At 46.3% G+C, this 19561-nt stretch overlaps 1 protein-coding gene across 1 annotated transcript in view; it reads right to left on the bottom strand.

Annotated features, from left to right (window-relative positions):
- GALNTL6 (polypeptide N-acetylgalactosaminyltransferase-like 6) overlaps positions 1-19561 on the bottom strand; it is a 1585403-nt gene that overhangs the window by 61731 nt on the left and 1504111 nt on the right. The window contains exon 9 of the mRNA XM_005683517.3: positions 11190-11411. Coding sequence (XP_005683574.2) covers positions 11190-11411 — 222 coding nt within the window. The remainder of the gene's footprint in view (positions 1-11189; positions 11412-19561) is intronic.

The following is a 19561-nucleotide window of genomic DNA, read 5'->3' as shown; positions in this document are numbered from 1 at the left end:
GCATCTTGAGTGCAGAACTTTCATAGAATCATCTTTTAGGATGTGAAAGAGCTCAATTGGAATTCCATCACCTCCACTAGCTTTGTTCACAGTGATGCTTCCTAAGGCCCACTTGACTTCACACTCCAGGATGGAGTCTGGCTCTAGATGGGTGATCATACCATCATGGTTATCTGGGTCATTAAGATCTTTTTGTACAGTTCTTCTGTGATTTCTTGCCACCTCTTCTTAATATCTTCTGCTTCTGTTAGGTCCATACCATTTCTGTCCTTTATTGTGCCCATCTTTGCATGAAATGTTCCCTTGGTATATCTGATTTTCTCGAAGAGATGTGTAGTTCTGAGCTACAGTCCCTTTAATATGTAGATTCAGGTATCTTTTTGAAGATTTTCTTGAATATAGCTTTATGTCTTTTGTGTCTTTCATTTTTTGGAGGTTTGGCGTTCTTCTTTCAGAATTGATGTTAAATCTTCATTAAATTTCTGTTGTTTCAAATCTTTGGTAGAATCTTCCCTCTCTTCTTTATTTCTGCTATTAATTTCACTCTCCTCCCTTCCAGCCTTGGTTTCTCTTACCGGACCTCCCATGTCTCTATTTGTTTCTTTGTTTCTTCTAATTCTGCCTTTGTTTCTGAGATATTTTTTCCTTCTTTCATTTTCTTCTCTTTTCATTCTTGAGTTTTCAGCTCTGTTTTTAATCTCATCACATTTCACATCAATCCAACTGTCTTCTTTTTATAACTTTTAATTTTTTTGGAGTATAGTTAATTTACAATGTTGTGTTAGTTTCTGGTATAGCAAAGTGACTCAGGTTTATATATAAATATATACACACATACCTTATGTGTATGCACACACACGTGTATATACACATGCACACACACACGTATATACACATACATACACACATATATAGATAGATAAAAAACATTTTTTTTTTTTAACCAATGACACCACCTGGGAAGCCCAGAGTGTTAGTCATTCAGTTGTGTCCAACTCTTTGTGACCCTATGGACTATAGCCCGCTAGGTTCCTCTGTCCATGGGATTCACAAGGCAAGAATACTAGAGTGAGTTTCCGTTTCTTTCTCCAAGGGATCTTCCCAACCCAGGGATTGAACCTGGGTCTCCTGTATTGCAAGTGGACTCTATACCGCCTGAGCTACCAGGGAAGCCCGTGTGTGTGTGTGTGTGTGTGTGAATCCTTTCTCACATTGTTTTCCATTATGGTTTATCATAAGATATTGAATATAGTTCTCTGTGCTCTTCAGTAGGACTGTATTGTTCAACTGTTTCCTTTCTGAGCTGTTTTAATTCTAACTCGTATGATTCTTTCAGGTTTAGATTGTTCTTATGTTTCTTTCAGCTCATTTAGGAATCTGCTGCACTTGTCATCCTCTTTGTGGTCACATTTGTGGGATGTTGTCATCATCTCTGGGAACTTTATTTGGTTCATTTAAATCTTTGTATGGGGTTTTATTGTAATCTGGCTTTATTTTCCACATACAAATTAGCCATTCTCTTGGGAAGTTCCTCTGTAGGGTTCTCTTCTGTGTCATTACTGTGATGGATTAAAACATACCTTTTTATATCTATGATGACTTCTTTATCAGGGAGAGCCTGATTCATAGGAGCTTGTGCTTCTAACTCTGTGTCATCTAGAGTCTGAGGGTCTTTCCCTCCAGAAAAGTGAGGCTACCTTTCTAGGTGCTTGTCCAGCATGTCCTGAGGTCCAGCCCAGACACCCCCTTCTCTGGTGTTAGAAGCTTTTGTCTTCCTGGGATCCATGGTGTTTCTTTTTGGATCCCACTAGCAGCAGGTTCTTTTCTTTCCTTTTTTTTTTTTTTTAAGCAAGGTGAGGGAAAGGGAACTGGAAAGACTGAGTCTCTGTCTTTCCAAGAGGGCATATTTCAGAGCACTTCTGAGATCCTGCAGAGAGAGATCTAGGGCAGAGGACTGCCTCATCTCCTTTGAATTCTGGGGCCCCTTACTAGTTTCCTATGGTTTCCTTGCTCTTGTCCTCAGCGTGGAGCCTTTGAGGGAATCTTTGACTTTCACTGGCCCGTTTGCAGAGTTGAGGGTTTTGTTCCTTTTTTGTAAAGGATGGGTTCCTTTTGGGGGTGAATACTTGCTGGTTTCTGAGTTGCAGCTCATAGCACCGTCCACACTCTTCTTCTTCCCTACCAATATTCCCTACCATCACTCCTGCTGATCCCACACCTGCTGCCGCCTGATGTAGCTTCCACTAACCCTGCTCTGGGGTTCCTGGTCACCAGTTTTATGTAAGATGACATCCATGTTGTGTATGGTTTTTCTTTTGTGATCCTATACATTTTTTCTGGGCTATGATTTAACAAAACCATGCTGTTACCCATGTTTTTAGCATCAGAAATCCCAGTATATTTTAAAACAAGAGTGTAGTAGAAATGTTAGCTTTCTGACATCACATCCTATGGCTTTTCATTATTTCCAGTAGAATAGCAGTATTTCATGTTAGGATCTGGAACCAAACTGTTTGCTGCCAACTGGTATGCAATTATGGCTTAAAAAAAAAAGAGCGTGGGCAAAGATCTTGAACGTGTGTAACCAGTTCTACATGATTTGGGTCTAGAACAAGACTAAGAAAAATTGACTTGTCCTTCCTGTTTTAGGGATTGTCTAGAAAGTTAAGCTACTCTTGAGATTACCTTGTTAGTTTCTCTTTGTAACGTGCCTAACAGATGGGTCCCCGTATCTAGACACTGACCAACTAACAGACATCATGTTGGCAATAGAAGCTCAAGAGAAGGGCCTTTCATGTCACCAGAAATGGGAAAGCTCTAAGAGTTTGTTATTGATGGGATAAAAAGAGAGCTGTAGAAATCTAAAGGTGGCCAAAGTCAATTCCTTGGAATCTAATCAAGGGGATAAAAACCCATAAAGAGATAGTTGTCAGAAAACCAAATGTGGAGAAGGAACGGAGGCTTCAGGGGAGCCCACACATGCTGATTTTCCCACCTCTCGACCCAAGACAGAGATAGTTATGTTTCAGGCCACTCACAAAATCTCTGACTGACTGATGACCTTTAAGCTGCAAATGGAAGGGAGGACTTAGGTCTAAGCAGTGCAGTAACTGCACGTCCTGGAGTTTGGAACAGGGCCAGCCAAGACCTACTGCTAATAGACAGCTCAATTCATAGCAAGCCACTTGGAGGAATATTTGCTCTTGTTCTTAACTACTGTCTGCCTACAAGTGATAAAACCGGTTCTAAGCCCAATGGCATCTGTCTGCATCTCTTAGCATGACACTCAGTGTTTTCTCAGTGTTCTTCCAGGACCCCAAGAACCTTTCCCAGTGTTTGCCTGTTTTTTGTTTTTCTGTTTGTTTGTTTTCCATCAATGTGTGGAAGGTCACTGGACTTTTAAGGCAAGTTAAGGGCAGTTGTTCCCGCAGGGGCCACTCTGAGTTCTCTCCCAGAAGCCAGCTGGGCTTTCTCTGAAAGAATGGGTGGGGAAGGGGTGTTCTTATGTCCCTGGCTGGAGAAATTATATTGAATTTTTCCATCCATGCCAATCTTCTGAGGCTGTGGATTGGAAATTCTGCTATAACAATTGAGTGATCCTCAAATTCTGTTAATTTTATATCATTCTTGAAATGAGAAAGGTACCAGTCATTGATAATGCAGCACTAAAATGAATTCACAATTAGGCTAACGTACGCTTAAAATTACATCTGCTCCTGTCACGTGGCCCTAAATAGAAAAAACCAAAGTTTTGTTTGGCATATTTATAGAGAAGAAGGAAAAAGCCTTTCAGCTCTGAAATACCTCTGATTCTGTTAGGACGTGGATCGTATTGCTAATGTGGAGACATTAAGATGTCCAATTTGCCCAGCAGGTGATATGAAACTAAAATCACATTGTTGGGCTTCCCTGATGCTTCAGTGGTAGAGAAGCTGCCTGCCAGTACAGGAGACACAGGTTCAGTCCCTGATCTGGAAGGATCCCACGTGAATGCAGAGCAGTTAAGCCTGTGCTCTACAGCCCAGGAGCCACAACTACTGAAGCCAGAGCGTCCCTGAGCCTTTGCTCCACAACAAGAGAAGCCACCGCTATGAGAAGCCCGCACGCCACAACTAGAGAACGGTCCCGGCTGGCTGCAACTAGAGAAAAGGCTGTGTAGCAACAGACCCAGCACAGCCAAAAATGAAACATTAAGAAAGAACACATTTATCCGGAAACACCAAGCTTGTCTTCAACTGTCGAGAACTCAGAAAGCACACAGTAGATTCTGAAAGGATAATGTACTTCTTGATGTAGTCTTACATTTTTCTCAGCCTGGGTGCAGAGCCCCAGAGAGATGAACCAGCGCGCTCTGCTGGGATTGTCTCTGCCCGAGAAAATAAATGACAGCTCACGTTTCACACACTCAGAGAAGGACAAATCATCTCTGAGCAGCTGCTCCATTTACAGATCTGGTTTAGACAGAAAGCAGTTGAATGGTAGGGATGGTACAGGCACGGTTGCCAAGAAAGTAGTAAGAGCAGTCCTCTGCAGATTACTCCACTGCCAGTGGAGGTTGTGGAGGTGAGACTCCTGGCCACTACTCTCCCCAGAGAAGGAGCCAGACCCCGGCTTTCCCCTCTGTCTCAGCTGCCCAGCTTGCATAGAATTTGTTTGAAAGAGACAGCATCATATTAACAGATAATGCACTCCCTAGTGTCACTTCCTTTCCTGGAAGCTGATACGGAGAAATCCAAAGACCTCACATATTGTGAGGGTATCAGAGAGAGAGAGTGAAAGGAAGCCAAGAGCAGCTGGAGCCGAGCGGGCGAGCTGGACAGGTTCTGGGGGCCTGTCTGTGTGAAGAGGCCACCATTCAGGGTGACTTGAATCTTGAGCGAGGAGTTTAAATAGCAGCAGAAGGAGTCTGGCATTGAAATGAGGTTTTAAAATAAAGGTTTTTTAGAAAAAGTTTTGCACAATGGCGAGATGACAAACGGCTGAGCCAAGACCGGCACACTGAGGACGGCTAGAAGACACCTGAGTGGGAGAGACACGCCTGTCTGTTTTACGTCCTTTAGTCCTTCACGCATGTGAAGATGTGAGATTCTGCACAACTCTTTTATTTTTAATAGTGAAGGAGTACTATAAATGGCTATAGCGAATTCATGAATTCTAAGGAGGGGAAGGAATAAGAAGGCGAAAAATAATAGGAAAGTCTGTTTTGTCCATTTAGCATCTTGACGCAAAAGAGAGACACTCACTTCCTCTGTGTCTGGTTTAAGAACAGCTTTCTGATTTAAACCCGTTCTCACCCAGGTTTCTTCTCTGGCGCAGCATCATGGAAAGTGCATTGCTTCCATCTGAAGAGCACCAAGGGATGCTCAACTTACTCCATGACTCAAAATCCCATTTATTTTCTCAGGGCGTGTCGCCTCCTCACTCCACCCACTACTCTGGTGACCGGAGGGCAGAATGATGCCTCCATCAGAGGTGACTTTAATCTCTTCTTGCCTTTGGAGTAGGAACCTGGCAGGGGGGAATTTGGAAATTGTTCATACAGAGGATTTTTGCATTTGGAGGTTTTTCTTCCCCTTAGGATGTCAGAAGAGAAGGTTTCATATCTTGCTGGACTATGGTTTGGAATGTGGACCTGTCAGTCCATCGGAATCAGTCACCTGAGATTCATCCCATCTCTTCCTGGGCAGGCTTCCGAGGGAGGCAGACTCTGCAGACTGGCCAGGGGATGGTGTGGAGACCCTCCCCATGTGGTGAGGTGGGTAGAGCCTGGCTTCCTGTGGGGGCCTGTAAACAACTGTGCATGCGGAGGTGACAAGGTGTCAAGATCCTCTGTTCCCTTGTTGTTTATTCACTTAGCAAGCATTTATTGTGGAGAAGGCAACGGCACCCCACTCCAGTGTTCTTGCCTCGAGAATCCCATGGATGGAGGAGCCTGGTGGGCTATAGGCCATGGGTCCCTAAGAGTTGGACATGACTGAGCAACTTCACTTTCACTTTTCACTTTCATGCATTGGAGAAGGCAATGGCAACCCACTCCAGTGTTCTTGCCTGGAGAATCCCGGGGACAGAGGAACCTTCTATAGGGTCACACAGAGTCGGACACGACTGACATGACTTAGCAGCAGCAGCAGCAAGCATTTATTGAGCATGTACTATATGTGAACTGTGGTGTTGGAAAAGAACCTTGAGAGTCCCCTGGACTGCAAGGAGATCAAACCAGTCAATCCTAAAGGAAATCAACCTGAATATTCATTGGAAGGACTGAAGCTGAAGCCCCAGTACTTTGGCCACCTGATGCGAAGAGCTGACTCATTGGAAAAGACCCTGATGCTGGGAAAGATTGAAGGCAGGAGGAGAAGAGGACAACAGAGGAAGAAATGGTTGGATGCCATCACCAGCTCAGTGGACATGAGTTTGAGCAAGCTCTGGGAGATAGTGAAGGACAGGGAAGCCTGGTGTGCTGCAGTCCATGGGGTCTCAAAGAGTCAGACACGACTTAGTGACCAAACAACAAAATATGCCAAACCCTGCCTCTAGCTGCTGAAGGGCAGTCATAATTTAACAAATCAACAAAATCCCTTTGCCCTGGAACTGGCTGTCTAGATAGACGAGAAACACAAGAAATAAGTAGATGGCAGAGCTTGCTGCATAGCGAGGGATGCTGATGAGAAGGAGGGAGCAGGGCAGGGGGTTAGGAGCAGATGAGGTGGGCAACCCCATATTCATTGCTGCATTGTGATGGGGGGACAGTTGGGGAGGGCCCCGAGAGTGCTTTTGAGGAAGTGCCTGAAGGAAGTGAGGGAAGCATCATGGGGTCTAAGGTGGGGAAACAGCAGGTGATAGGGCCCTAAGGTGGGCTTGTGCCCAGCCTGTTGGGGAGCATCACTGAGGTCCTGGAGAAAGGGAGCTGGGGGCCACCAGGAAGGGCTGAGGTTGGAGGGGCACAATAGGGGCCAGGTTGTTCAGGTACAGTGAGGACTTTGACCCCGAGAGAGCTGCTGGTAGGTCCTGAGTGAGGCAGTGGCCTAATCTCCCGTCTCAGTGGAGAATGAGCCTCAGGAAGGAGGGTGGAAGCAGACGGATGAGCTTGGAGACACACGTGGCAACCGGCGGAGTCTGTCAGGGGACGAGTAGCAGTTTATGTGCTGTTTATGGTCTGTAATGCACACTCCTTTCCAAGCTGGGTTCCAACGACCAGAGCCTGAAGCTGCCTTGGCACTTCACTGTTTACCTGGAGTTGTGCTGGCATGGATGAGCAGGTGGAAGCCGTTCCAAGTACAAGCAAATAAGACAGCATGCTACCTGCTTCATGCCACAGGGTGCCCACCAGGGATTCTGTGTTTTCGTTGCTGGAGCTTTGTGGTTCCTACCACTGCTTTAAAACACACACACACACACAGACACACAGACACACACACAGACACAGTGTGTGTTTCCCTTTTCACTTTCTTATCAAAACAGCAAGTGACCTATTACATTTATGTAGGAGTGTGGCCCATGCGGAAAATTAAAGTTTATATGGAATAAATAGCCTTTCCATATACTAGATTGGGCCCTGCAACAGAAAAGGGACATTGGTGAAAAGTGAAACTGGTGAAATCTGAATGAAGTCTGTAGTTGAGTTCATTTGTACCGATACTAATTGAGTACTCTGTGTTCCGTGCTAAGTCGCTTCAGTCGTGTCTGACTCTTTGTGATCACATGGACTGCAGCTCTGCCAGGCTCCTCTGTCATGGGATTCTCCAGGCAAGAATGCTGGAGTAGGTTTCCATGCCCTCCTCCAGGGGATCTTCCCGACTCAGGGATCGAACCTGCGTCTGTTAACATCTCTAGCACTGGCAGGTAATGCTTAATCACTAGTGCCACCTGGGAAGCCCGCCAGTACTAATTCCTGGGTTTAAATGCGCCGTGGTTAACGTCACAAATGTACGATGCTAACATTAGGAGCAGATGAAAGATGTACGTCAGCCTTCTGTACCTTCTTTGGCAAATTTTCTATACATTTAAAATCATTCCAAAATAAAGTAATAAACAAAAGGACCCCACTTAGAGGGAAAAGAAAAACCTGAGTGAAAACTTTGAATTTCTTTCAGAGATGAAATGGGTCCACAGATATGTTCTGCACAGTTAGAATTTTTATCTACCATTAAGAAGTAGGTCGCTGTTATGCAATATAGAGCTAGACAATGGGGTCTTTCCTGTTCGTCACTTCATTTCGATTAAGCTCCGTTCCACGTTATGGAAAAACCCAAACAAACTTCTTGGCCGACTGTCCTCGCGCCCTGCATTAAATGTCCAGGCATGGCTCTTGCTCTCCTCTGCTTGGGAAATGGGTATTTTTCAGCATGGCTTACCCCCCACACCCTGTCATTTGTTGATTTCCCTTCCCTCTGCCTTCCTCCCATCTTGAGTCTTCATCCTCGCTGTGTGTCACCCTTCACTGAATAAATGTCACTAAATGTAATTGGTCCTAGAACTACTTTGCCACCTTCTTGTTTTCCTAAAGCTAAACATGACCTTTCTTGGTTTGCTGTTCTGAAGCTTTGGGGAAAGAAATTTGCCATTATATTTAAAAAAAAAAATCTGACATTCTCCATGTCTGACTGTATAGACCAAGAATGATGATCCCCAATGTCTCTAGGGCCAGGCAAACCATGCGGCGATATGAGACAGTTGAGACCACCAGATACACTAGATAACCAGTGGGAATTTGCTGTGTGATGCAGGGAGCTCAAACCTGGTGATCTGTGACAGCCTAGAGGGGTGGGAGGGAGGTTCTGGAGGGGACATGTGTATACCTATGGCTGGTTCATGTTGATGTATGGCAGAAACTAACACAATACTGTAAAGCGATTAACCTCCAATTAAAAATAAAATTAAAAAACTAAGAAAAGCACCCCAAGACAAAGAGTAATAGATACAGAAACTGGCATCGCCTACCTGGTTGTAAGATGGTTCTCATTTGATTATCTTGCAAAGTTGTATCTTTCCTAGAACCTCAGGGAAATTTCAAATCTGTTTCCAAGCAAGATGCTTTTTTTTCCCCCAAGCTGCTTTATAAATGCAAGTTATTATTTAGTCAGGCAATGTGGGAAAATGTGATCAGCCGCAGTTTAGGTAGTAACGGGAAGGAATAAATTATGACTCCACAGAGGGAGAAGATGGATGAGATTTTAACCCAGCTGTGAATGAACACAGCGATACTGGGAGGTCTTAGAGGATGTTCTTAGTCACTAAGGCAGGACCATTTTTAGATCATTATAGAAAGATGACAAACATAACCTCAACCAAAAAAAAAAAAAAAAAACCAAACTCAAGGAAGAAACTTACCTTCTTATAGGGTAACAAATTCTTACGTCTTACAATGGGTTAGACATTGCTCTCTCTGGAGTATACCTAAAGTTTCTGTGGCTGTAAATTAAGCCCCTGGTATATAACAAAAAGAATACTAGCAGCATAATATTATTAATATCCCAAGGATGCATTAATGAAATGTTTAAGATGCATTGGAAAGAAAGTGAAAGTGTTAGTCGCTCAGTTATGTCTGACTCTTGGCGACCCCATGGACTATAGCCCACTAGCTCCTCTGTCCATAGAATCCTCCAGGCAAGAATACTGGGTTGCCATTCCTTTCTCCAAAGGATCTTCCCAACCCCAGGATCAAACCTGGGTCTCCCGCATTGCAGGCAGAGTCTTTACCATCTGAGCCACTGGAAAGCCCCAAGATGCACTGGACCAAAGAGCAGAGCGCTCACTGACTTAAGCACCCATGGTCAGGACCGCCTGACGTAGAAGGAAGCGTTAGGGGAGGGAGCGTGTGGTGCTGGCCTTGGCTCCATCCTTTTTGCCGGTGGAATCCCAGGTCTATAGGTGACGACGCCTCTTTGGGCGTCTCAGCAGAACAAGCAGCACACAAGTGACTCCCTGAAGGAGCTTCCCCGGGGAGCCTGGACTCGCCCCAGGACACTCTCCCACCGCCCCTCCCCTCCACCCCTCCTTGCCACACGCAGGCCTCCCGTTTACAGAGCTCCGCTAACTCACAGACACTGAGCAGGCAGAGACACGTTCTCCCCGCAGCACAAAGCCAAGGACAACGATGGGAAGGCTCCTCCATGAGGCGAGACAGTCCACACCTGGCTTCCGAAAGCCCAGAGCCTTGGAATGGCGAGACCATCCTGCCCAGTCCCCTGCCATGAGCAGATGAGACCATGGGCTAAGTCCCCACCATTCCGTTTGAATCCCTGCTCTAGCATGCTCTTTCCTAAGGGAACAAGCAGGGCTGAATGGAACGGAACCCATCACAAGAATCCTTTACATGCCCAAAGATACATGGTTTGAATTTGCCAATGGAGGCTTTCCAGCTCTTTCCATTTTAGATCATGAAATAAAATTGAAAAGCAGCACTCAGAGGTGGGAAGGTTAGTCCTCATGTAAGGCGCCAGTGGGGCTTCCCTGCTGACTCAGCTGGTAAAGAACCCACCTGGCAACGCGGGAGACGCAAGACAGGCTAGTTCAGTCCCTCAGTCAGGAAGATCCCCTGGAGAAGGAAATGACAACCCACTCTAGTATTCTTGCCTGGGAAATCCTATGGACAGAGGAGCCCGGCAGGCTATAGTCTAGACGGTTGCAAGAAGTTGGACACGACTGAGGAGTCAAACCACCACCAAGGAACCGATGAGGTTCCACACGTGCCTCTGTGCTGGGTATTCTGGAAAAGTCTGTCCTTGTGATTCTGCCTGGAGCACCTGGTTAGGAAAGCTGCCAAGCCCCTGGACACCTTATCCTTGCTCTGACAAATAGCAACCAGGCTGTGTGAGAAGGAGGGAGGGATTTTATCGTGGACATCACGGCACGTTTATGTACACAGCAGCACCAGAGACATTTTCATTCTCTGCCAGCTCTTATGGCAGTTTCACTAATCTCAAATCAAAATATTTTCCAGGTGCATTAAAAAAAATCAATTTTCAGAGTCAACAGCGGCCAAGGGCTCCAGGGGTGAACTCACTGCCCTTCCCCAGCAGCTTCTAGAGAGGCCGAACAGACACTTATCAGAGATGGTTTCAGCCGACCTTTACTGACCGCTGGGCAAGGGAGCAGAGGGCTTCAGCAGCCTCCATCCCACCCCTGCTGGGGACGGGGGGATAAATTCTTTGTTTTTCATGGGGGTGCTGGAGAGCCGGGCGCCTCACCTCGCCCCAGGCCGCGGGCGGGGGCTCCACCGGAGGGTAGTACCTGGGCACGTCCCAGGCCACAGCTGCCATGAACCACCTGAAGTCCTTGCACTTGAGCTGTCTGCGCAGCTCCTTCTGCGCCGAGAGGTCCCCGGTGGACAGGTGCCGGTACTCCGGGCGCCGCTGGTAAATGTACTCGGCGAACTCGTCCATCCAGGTCTCTGCCACCCGCTTCAGGTTCTGCACAGGACAGAAGAGCGTCAGTGGTTGGCCCGCGTCCACCACCGTGCATCTCAGTTGCCCTCGAAATGGAAGAAAACAAAGGAATTAGACAACCTCAGGCAGCTCTGGTGGGGAGCTTTCCTCACTGCCGGAGGCGTGAGACAGTTAGCCTGAGGCCACGCGTGCATTTCTGCTTCTGGCATGGGGTTGACTGCCAATTAGAGAGCTCAAATAAATGAGACAGAGACAGTGAAACACCCGCCGGACGAGCTGATCAGCTTTCTCATTCCTGCTGTTACTGCCCAATGATGAATTCTTTGTTTTTCGCCCAGAGTTACAGGAGTCAGAGCTGGAGGTAGCAATGTTGCTCTTAGGCCTCTGATTGCTTTAACTGGTTCAGGGGACAGTGAGGGATCTTGGCAAGAGTGAGGAGGAACCAGCTGTTGTTTTCCCAGTCACAGTGAGAGAGCCCAGCAGGACTGAAACAAAGACCTTGTGTTCAGATGGTGTTTTGTGCCACACGGAAGCCCGGGAGGACCAGTAATTCACGGCACAGTGAAGTTGGCTAAGGAGGCACCAAGTGGCCTTTGCAGGTGTTGCCATGGGGGCAGAGAGCAGGGAGGCCGGCCCTTAGAGGAAGGAGCGTGGAGGCTCAGAGTAGGGGGCTCGGTGCATTTGCCAGTTTTGAGGTTCAACAGGTAACTTCTATGCTCTGGGTCTCAGATTCCTCGCCTGAAAAAGGGACATAGAGTCATCTGTCCCTCCATCATGGGAGTGGTTGCAGGATTAAGTAACACCTGGGTTTCAGTATTCTCCCCTGGGAAATCCCATGGACAGAGGAGCCTGGTGGGCTGCAGTCCATGGGTTCCCAAAAGAGTCTGAGTGAGTAACACTTTCACTTTTCACTTGCCTTATTTGAAACACCCAACTGGTGTGAATATTGACCCTTTCCAGCTTCTCATTTGCACTGAGAAGATACAATGAGCAGAAAGGCTGGGAACTCCACTAAGACCCAGAGACAAGTGACTCAAGTAACTAGGAATGGTTAGGAAAATTGTTTATCTTAAAAATTGCTGCACTATCCTAAATGAGACTATTCCTAATGGAATTGTACCCTTTTTTTGTTTTCCCAGTATGCACACCTCCAGCCTCCCTAGAGGGCCTCTCTCCTGTCTGACCTCGTTCCCAACACTTGCCACCTCGTCCTCCCTGGTCTCCTTGGTTAGCATGGGTAGGGCTCGGTTAGTCAGCAAGAGACAGAGAAGACATGATGCTGTAAAGACTACTCTGATTTATTTTTTTTTTGAGGTTTTTATTGATATGGACCATTTTTGAAGTCTTGATTGAATTTGTTACAATATTACTTGTTTCATGTCTTTTGTTCATGAGCCATGTGGGCTCTTAACTCCCTGAAAGAAGTCACTGTTAGCTGCTCAGCCTTGTCTGACTCTTTGCCACCCCATGGACTAGGTAGCCCATCAGGCTCTTCTGTCCATGGGATTCTCCAGGCAAGAAAACTGAAGTGGGTAGCCATTCCCTTCTGCAGGGGATCTTCCTGACCCAGGGATCAAACCAGGATCTCCTGCATTGCAGGCGGATTCTTTATCACTGAGCCACCAGGGAAGCCCCTTCACTCCCTGACCAGGGATCAAACCTTCACCCCCTGCCTTGAAAGGTGAAGTCTTAACCACTGGACTGCCAGGGAAGTCTCAGGACTACTTTGATTTCTTGGTTGCCTCTGTGTTCCTTTCTAAGATTCCTGGCATGGAGGGCTGAAGAGTTTCTCTCTGAGGGGTTGTTATGTGCTATCATTGTGCTGCTTGCCACCTCATCAGCATTGCCTGGCCAAGAACACTTTCTTCTCCTCTGACTTCAGTTTATTTTGACAAATGATCAGAGTCGACATTATTTTGTAATAGTCTAACCCACTCCAGTATTCTTGCCTAGAAAATCCCATGGACAGAGGAGCCCAGCAGGCTACAGTCTATGGGGTCACAAAGTGTCAGACACAACTGAACGGCTGAACATGCATGCATACACACACACACACACACACACACACACACACACACGCATGTGCACACAGCCCTCACCACGGACTCTGAGCTGCCTGATTTGTGTGGAGGCTCCTGCTCTGTTCTGGGAGTGGGAAGCACAGGCACATGTGATACCCAAGTATGAGTCTTTGGTGTCACCTTGCCATTTACCATTCATTTTGACAAATGTTCTGCCTGAAATGCATTCTATTTTCATTTGTCCTTGGACAAGCAATTTTTATGCTTAGCAACAAAGGCTCCCAGATAGGATGGAAAAAAATCAGTTGGTAATATTAAAACTTTATTTGTATTCGACTTAGATTTTTGGCTGTAGTTTCAATCTTTCTCCTAAACTTCAATTATTATGTAAAGTGGAAATATTTAATTTTTACCTACTTTGTGCTTCTCAGATAAACAAGTACGAATAAAGGCAAGGAAATAGCAAAGAGCAGTGATGAAGAGGTAAATTACCCAGGAGTAACAAGGAAATGATTTATTCAGTGGTGCATATGCGTGCGTGCTCAGTCATGGTCAACTGTTTGCAACCCTATAGCCTGCAGCCTGTCAGGCTCCTCTGTTTACGGGATTTTTCCAGGCAAGAATACTGGAGTGGGTTGCCATTTCCTCCTCCAGGGGATCTTCCCAACCCAGGAATCAAACCCCTGTCTCCTGCGTCTGCTGCATTGCTGGTGGATTCTTTACCACTGAGCCACCAGGGAAGCCCTTTTATTAAGTGGATGCATGCATAATTTCTGGTAGCTTGCAAGAAAGATGTGTCACTAAGAAATCTGTTTGACTTGGGTAAAGAAACACTTTTAGACTATAAATTCTGTGAAGTTAGGGGTAGATAGTGTTTTAGTTTTAAATTAAAAGGCCCTAGTACATGTGTGTGCTCATCTGAGCTTGCTAACTGTGGAGTTAATAAAAGACCATTTATAAAATGAACATGCCTAAACTCCTAGCTCATGCATGTATCTGTTGATAAAGGCACTGAAATAGAAACAGTAGTTTAAAAAGCACTACTGCTAAAGGGTGGATAGATATTTGCTGCTTTGGGTTTTTGAAATAGAAATAGGAATTCTTGTGAAAACTCAAAGAGGAATTGACCAGTTCAGATGTGTTCACCTGGGAATGGCTGTAAGGGTCAGGATGAACGTTTGCAAGAAACAGCAGCACGAATAAGTGAAAGAGGCAGGCGATGGTAGGTTGGAAGATGGTTGGCAACGTCAGGGCAGCTGCAGCATCACTGACCTGGGAACCAGGCAGGTTGCTTTTGCATTATCACATCCTTTTCAAATGGAAATACTTGGCTGCAGGTTAGGTTTGCTGCTTTCCCAAACACTCCAAAGAAAGCCAGAAGAGCATGGACATACTCCAGGGATAAGGTCAAATCATTGAGCCATTTTTGGTTACCTTTTCAGGAGATGGGAAAAGAGAACCAGCACAATAATTGCAAAAACTGATTGCCAGTCTCTCTAGCAATGAGTGTTATGTAACTGTTTAGACAAACATATGAATCCTGACTGTTCTCTAATGTTCTGATGACTCATCAGACAGCCTCCACTGGAGACGCTCTGTTCTGAGTGCAGTTTCCCATCAGGAGGAAACTTTCTGAAGTGTCAACTATTGTAGTCAAGGAACAGTCTACAATAGTCCAGGTGATGGGTGAAATCATGTCGTTCTGAAGGCATCATTCTGAAAATAACAAGACGCCATGTGACTCTTACACTGTCGTTTTGAATTTGTAATTAGTTTTGGGGAAAACATTGGACCCTCAGCTGAGGAATATTTTAAGCAGTTGCAAGAAGCGTTTCATTGGCCTTTCATAGATTGTGGAATAAGTTCACCCACTATAGGAAATGGAATAATCACATACACATTTGAGCTCATCAGAATATTTGCATAGAAGCACATGTATGTAGGGGCTTCCCTGGTGGTGGCACAGTGGTAAAGAATCCACCTGCCAATGCAGGAGATGCAAGAGACAGGGGTTCAATCCCTGGGTAGGGAAGATGCCCTGGAGGAGGGCATGGCAACCCACGTTAGTGTTCTTGCCTGAGGAGAACCCCATAGACAGAGGAGCCTGGTAGACTATAGTCCATGGAGTCCCACGAGTCAGACACAAGTGGGTGCACACACACACACACACACACACACACCTACCTTCAAACACATGGAGGTAATGGAGTAGAAGCAGAGCGGTATTTCTCACTTAACACTGCTGGGAACACATGGACAGAATGGTGAAACTGACGTCCCCAAATCCATCTTGCCCGAGATGGTAATGAAGAGAATAGGGAATCAATCTGAGTGGGCCCATCTGTCCTGAGATTACATAAGCATTGGTGATGGTGCTAAGATGTTAAAAATTAGTTATGAACAGGAAGAAGGAGGACAGTATGGACACTGGGTGATCTATGCATCATCATTCTTTCCCAAACTATCAGGAGTTGGATGTAAAGGTTGCTTATATATGTGGAGCCACAATGATGTTGGGAAAGATTGAGGGCAGGAGGAGAAGCGGGCAACAGAGGTTGAGATGGTTGGACGGCATCACCGACTCAATGGATATAAGCCTGAGCAAATTCCGGGAGATAGTGAAGGACCGGGAAACCTGGTTGCAAAGAGTCAGACTGAACAACAACAAGGTGTTAGGTGGGATTCCTGGTTTTTGAGATGTAAGTGGAAATTGCGTTAATGTATTCCTGTCTTAGAAATTTGCATGGCTTCCCAGGTAAGCCGATTTACACGTCCTTCACTTTGATGTCCTGTTCCGGGATCCCTCCCTCCTTTCCTGTTGGCATCCTGCCCAGGCTTGTTCTCTGCCCTGGCCACGTGAGCTTCATGGGTCACACACGCACTGTTCCTCACCTCTCAGACACGTATCTGAGAGACAGCGGCTCTAGACTTGGAGGACGTGAGGGAGAGGCAGAAACGTAGCCGCCGAGAGTAGGATGGAAGCTTGGACTTGTTTCATATTCTTTTGTTTTAAAAAATATACATATTTGTTTATTTGGCTGGCATTGGTCTTAGTTGCTGCATGTGGGATCTAGATCCCTGACCAGAGGTTGAACCCAGGCCCCCTTCATTGGGAGCCTGGAGTCTTAGCCACCGGGCCACCAGGGAAGTCCCTTCTTCCATGTGCTTTAGCTCCTATAGAGAATTTCGACCCGGACAAGATTTCCTCCCTGTCCTTTGCCCTCCTGCCATGTGCTGTTTTCAAAACTTCCCTCATGTCTCCTTTGCAGACCGAATATGGCATTTCTTCCTACTTTTATTACTGAGCACGTCAGCTTTCTCACTGTCTGTCTTTGTTTATTCTGGCCTGATGCTGAGGTTTCCCTTTCCAGAACCAACATGTCCTTTCTAGGTGTTTTGTCTAACAAAGGTCCTTCCCCAACAAGAAGTCACACAGGCAGCTCTTGAATTACACCCCCCTTACTTTTGGTTGTGTAAAGAGTTGGCTGCCCATCATCGAAGACATTCCACAGCTGGTCCCTAACTGTCCTCCCCAGTTTTATTCTCCTGCATGGAACTCTGCTCAGGAGAGCTGCTCTGGCCCTTGCCTCTGTCTTTAATTAAACAAAGAGGCCCCTGGACAGAGGTAGCAGTAATGCCTCGGTGGTCTGTGTGAGCCAACTGAAATGTGGCCTGTAAACGCCTCCAGTTTACAGAATCAACGGCTGATCGACGCGTGCGCACCACGGACAACCAACCAGCTTTCGGCTATCACCCGGCGGTTTCTTTCCTCTGCTTCCGCTGTTTCTCTGCCGCGTTTAGATCTTTCCCCAGCTCCTGTGGGTGGACCCCTCCTAGCCCCTTCCCATCTGGCGCTGCTTGATTGGAACTGATTTTTGCTCAGCTAAACTCTTTAAAAATTACTTGTTAAGTTTTTGGCTGTGCTGGGTCGTTCTTGCTGCGGGGACTTTCCCCTAGCTGCAGTGCACAGGCTTCTCGTTGCAGTGGCTTCTCTTGTCGCGGAAGACAGGCTGTCGGGCACACGGGTTCAGCAGTTGCAGCTCCCGGGCCTGAGAGCACAGGTTCAGTAGTTTTGGCTCATGGGCTTATTTGCTTCTCTGCGTGTGGAATCTTCCCGGATCAGGTATCAATCCTGTGTCTCCTGCATTGGCAGGCAGATTGTTTACCCCTGATCCACCAGGGAAGCCCTCAGATAAACTCTTACACGTTTTATTTATCTCAGTTTGTCTTTTTACACACAGAAAGTGCTAATACTAAAATATGTGTCCGGAATTCAGATTTCACCGGGCGCTTTGTGTTTTTGTTGGCAACCCTCCTCCCGATACTCATAATCTGCATATACTGTGTGCTCTGTGAATGTTTTTAAGTTGATTATGTGGTGGTGTCTGCAGAGTCTGGCATGTCTTGATGCTGTTGCCAGTATGGAGTGAATGCTTTGCTTCCGTGGAAGTTATTCTAGAGAGACTCCGAGTTCTCTGCAAGAGAAGCCTGCGATCACACAGCAGTGATCTGAATGTGCTTCCCAGTCCCACCGCTTTTCTGATGGGGGTCGGGGAGGACTCGTGCTGGCCCTCTGTCAGTGGCTTCAGATAACAGCAGTGGGCTAGGAGGGTCCCCTGGAGAAGGGAACAGCTACCCACTCCTTGAGAACCTCTGGGCCCCACCTTGAATGGGTTGGGCCCCCTCCCCCACTGTCCCCTTGTCCACAGCACACTTGGAGCTGGGGTGGAGCCCAACCCTGAGGTCCAGAAACAGAGACCTCCACCTACTTATTTTTCAGACTCAAGTTAACCAAGAAGTTAATTCAACTTAGCCATGTGGTGCCCTCACCTCTCGCTGCCAATTAGCACCGCCATTATCTGAAAGCGAAAGTCGCTCAGTCTTGTCCCATGCTTTGTGACCCTGTGGACTGTAGTCTGCCACAATGCCATCCTCTGTCCATGGGATTCTCCAGACCAGAATACTGGAGTGGGTTGCCATTTCCGTCTCATACTTGTTGAATGCCGTGTGAAATAAAAGCTGTTATTTTGAGCACCTTCTGTGCATATGACATTGAGATTCTACACGTTTTCTGTGCATATGACATTGAGATTCTACATGTTTTTTATGTCACCCCAAAGGTTCCCTGTGTAACAACACACCCCCCTATTCAACACAAAGTGCTGTTCATCTCTTCCTTCTCTGTGTTGCTCAAATATTTATTTTTTAAAATATTTATTTGGTTACACTGGGTCTTTTGGGGCTCAGATGGTAAAAAAAATCTGCCTGCAATGCAAGAGGCCCGGGTTCGATCCCTGGGTTGGGAAGATCCCCTGGAGAAGGGAATGCAACCCACTCCAGTATTCTTGCCTGGGGAATCCTTTGGAGTCCATGGGATCACAAGGTGTTGGACATGACTGAGAGACTAACACTTCTCACTTTCAATGGGCATTTAGTTGTGGCATGTGGGATCTAGTTCCCTGACCAAGGGTCAAACCTGGGCCCCCTGCATTGGGAACATGGGGTTTTAGCCACTGGACTGCCAGGGAGGTCCCTGTTCAAATATTTATTAACTCACTTAACACAGTCAGCCCTGTATTAGAGGTCTTTAGAATTCAAGTCTTGTTTTTGGTGTGCTCTCCAGGACTACATTTTTCCTTAATTCTAACGCTTATCAGGTCTTGGAATTGATATTTTCACAGGAACACTTAATCACGTTGCAATCTCAGTTCATAAGGACGGATTTCAGCTTTGACTGATCATTTTCATTGTGAAGCATGAGGAAAGTAGATATTTCTGTTACGCTTGCTGTGTCACCAAAGGCCATAAGTCTGTCCACTAATTATTATGATTATTATTATTTTGCCAGCAACAGTTTAGACCCTATGGCTCCCTCATTCTGAAAACTTGATCCCTATTCAGTTTCTGAACATACTGTGTGGCGGCTGACTATTTCCCTGGCTGAGAAGCTGTCCCACATGTGTGAATTACCTGGGCCACCTCACTGCAGCTGCGTGTTTCTGTTTCTTTATGGCGGGTGCAATCCTGTGTGCCCACTGGTGGGACCCCCGATGCACAGGCTGTGCTAGTGTCCATATTAATCTATTGCGTTGTGGTGGGTTTAGTAATAGGTTTCTCTATCACTTGTTATTTTTTCCCAGTTATTTTTCCCAG

The sequence above is a fragment of the Capra hircus genome, chromosome 8 (genome assembly GCF_001704415.2).
Source record: "Capra hircus breed San Clemente chromosome 8, ASM170441v1, whole genome shotgun sequence".
NCBI classification, from domain to species: Eukaryota; Metazoa; Chordata; class Mammalia; order Artiodactyla; family Bovidae; genus Capra; species Capra hircus.
This window is presented reverse-complemented; position numbering and strand designations above follow the sequence as displayed.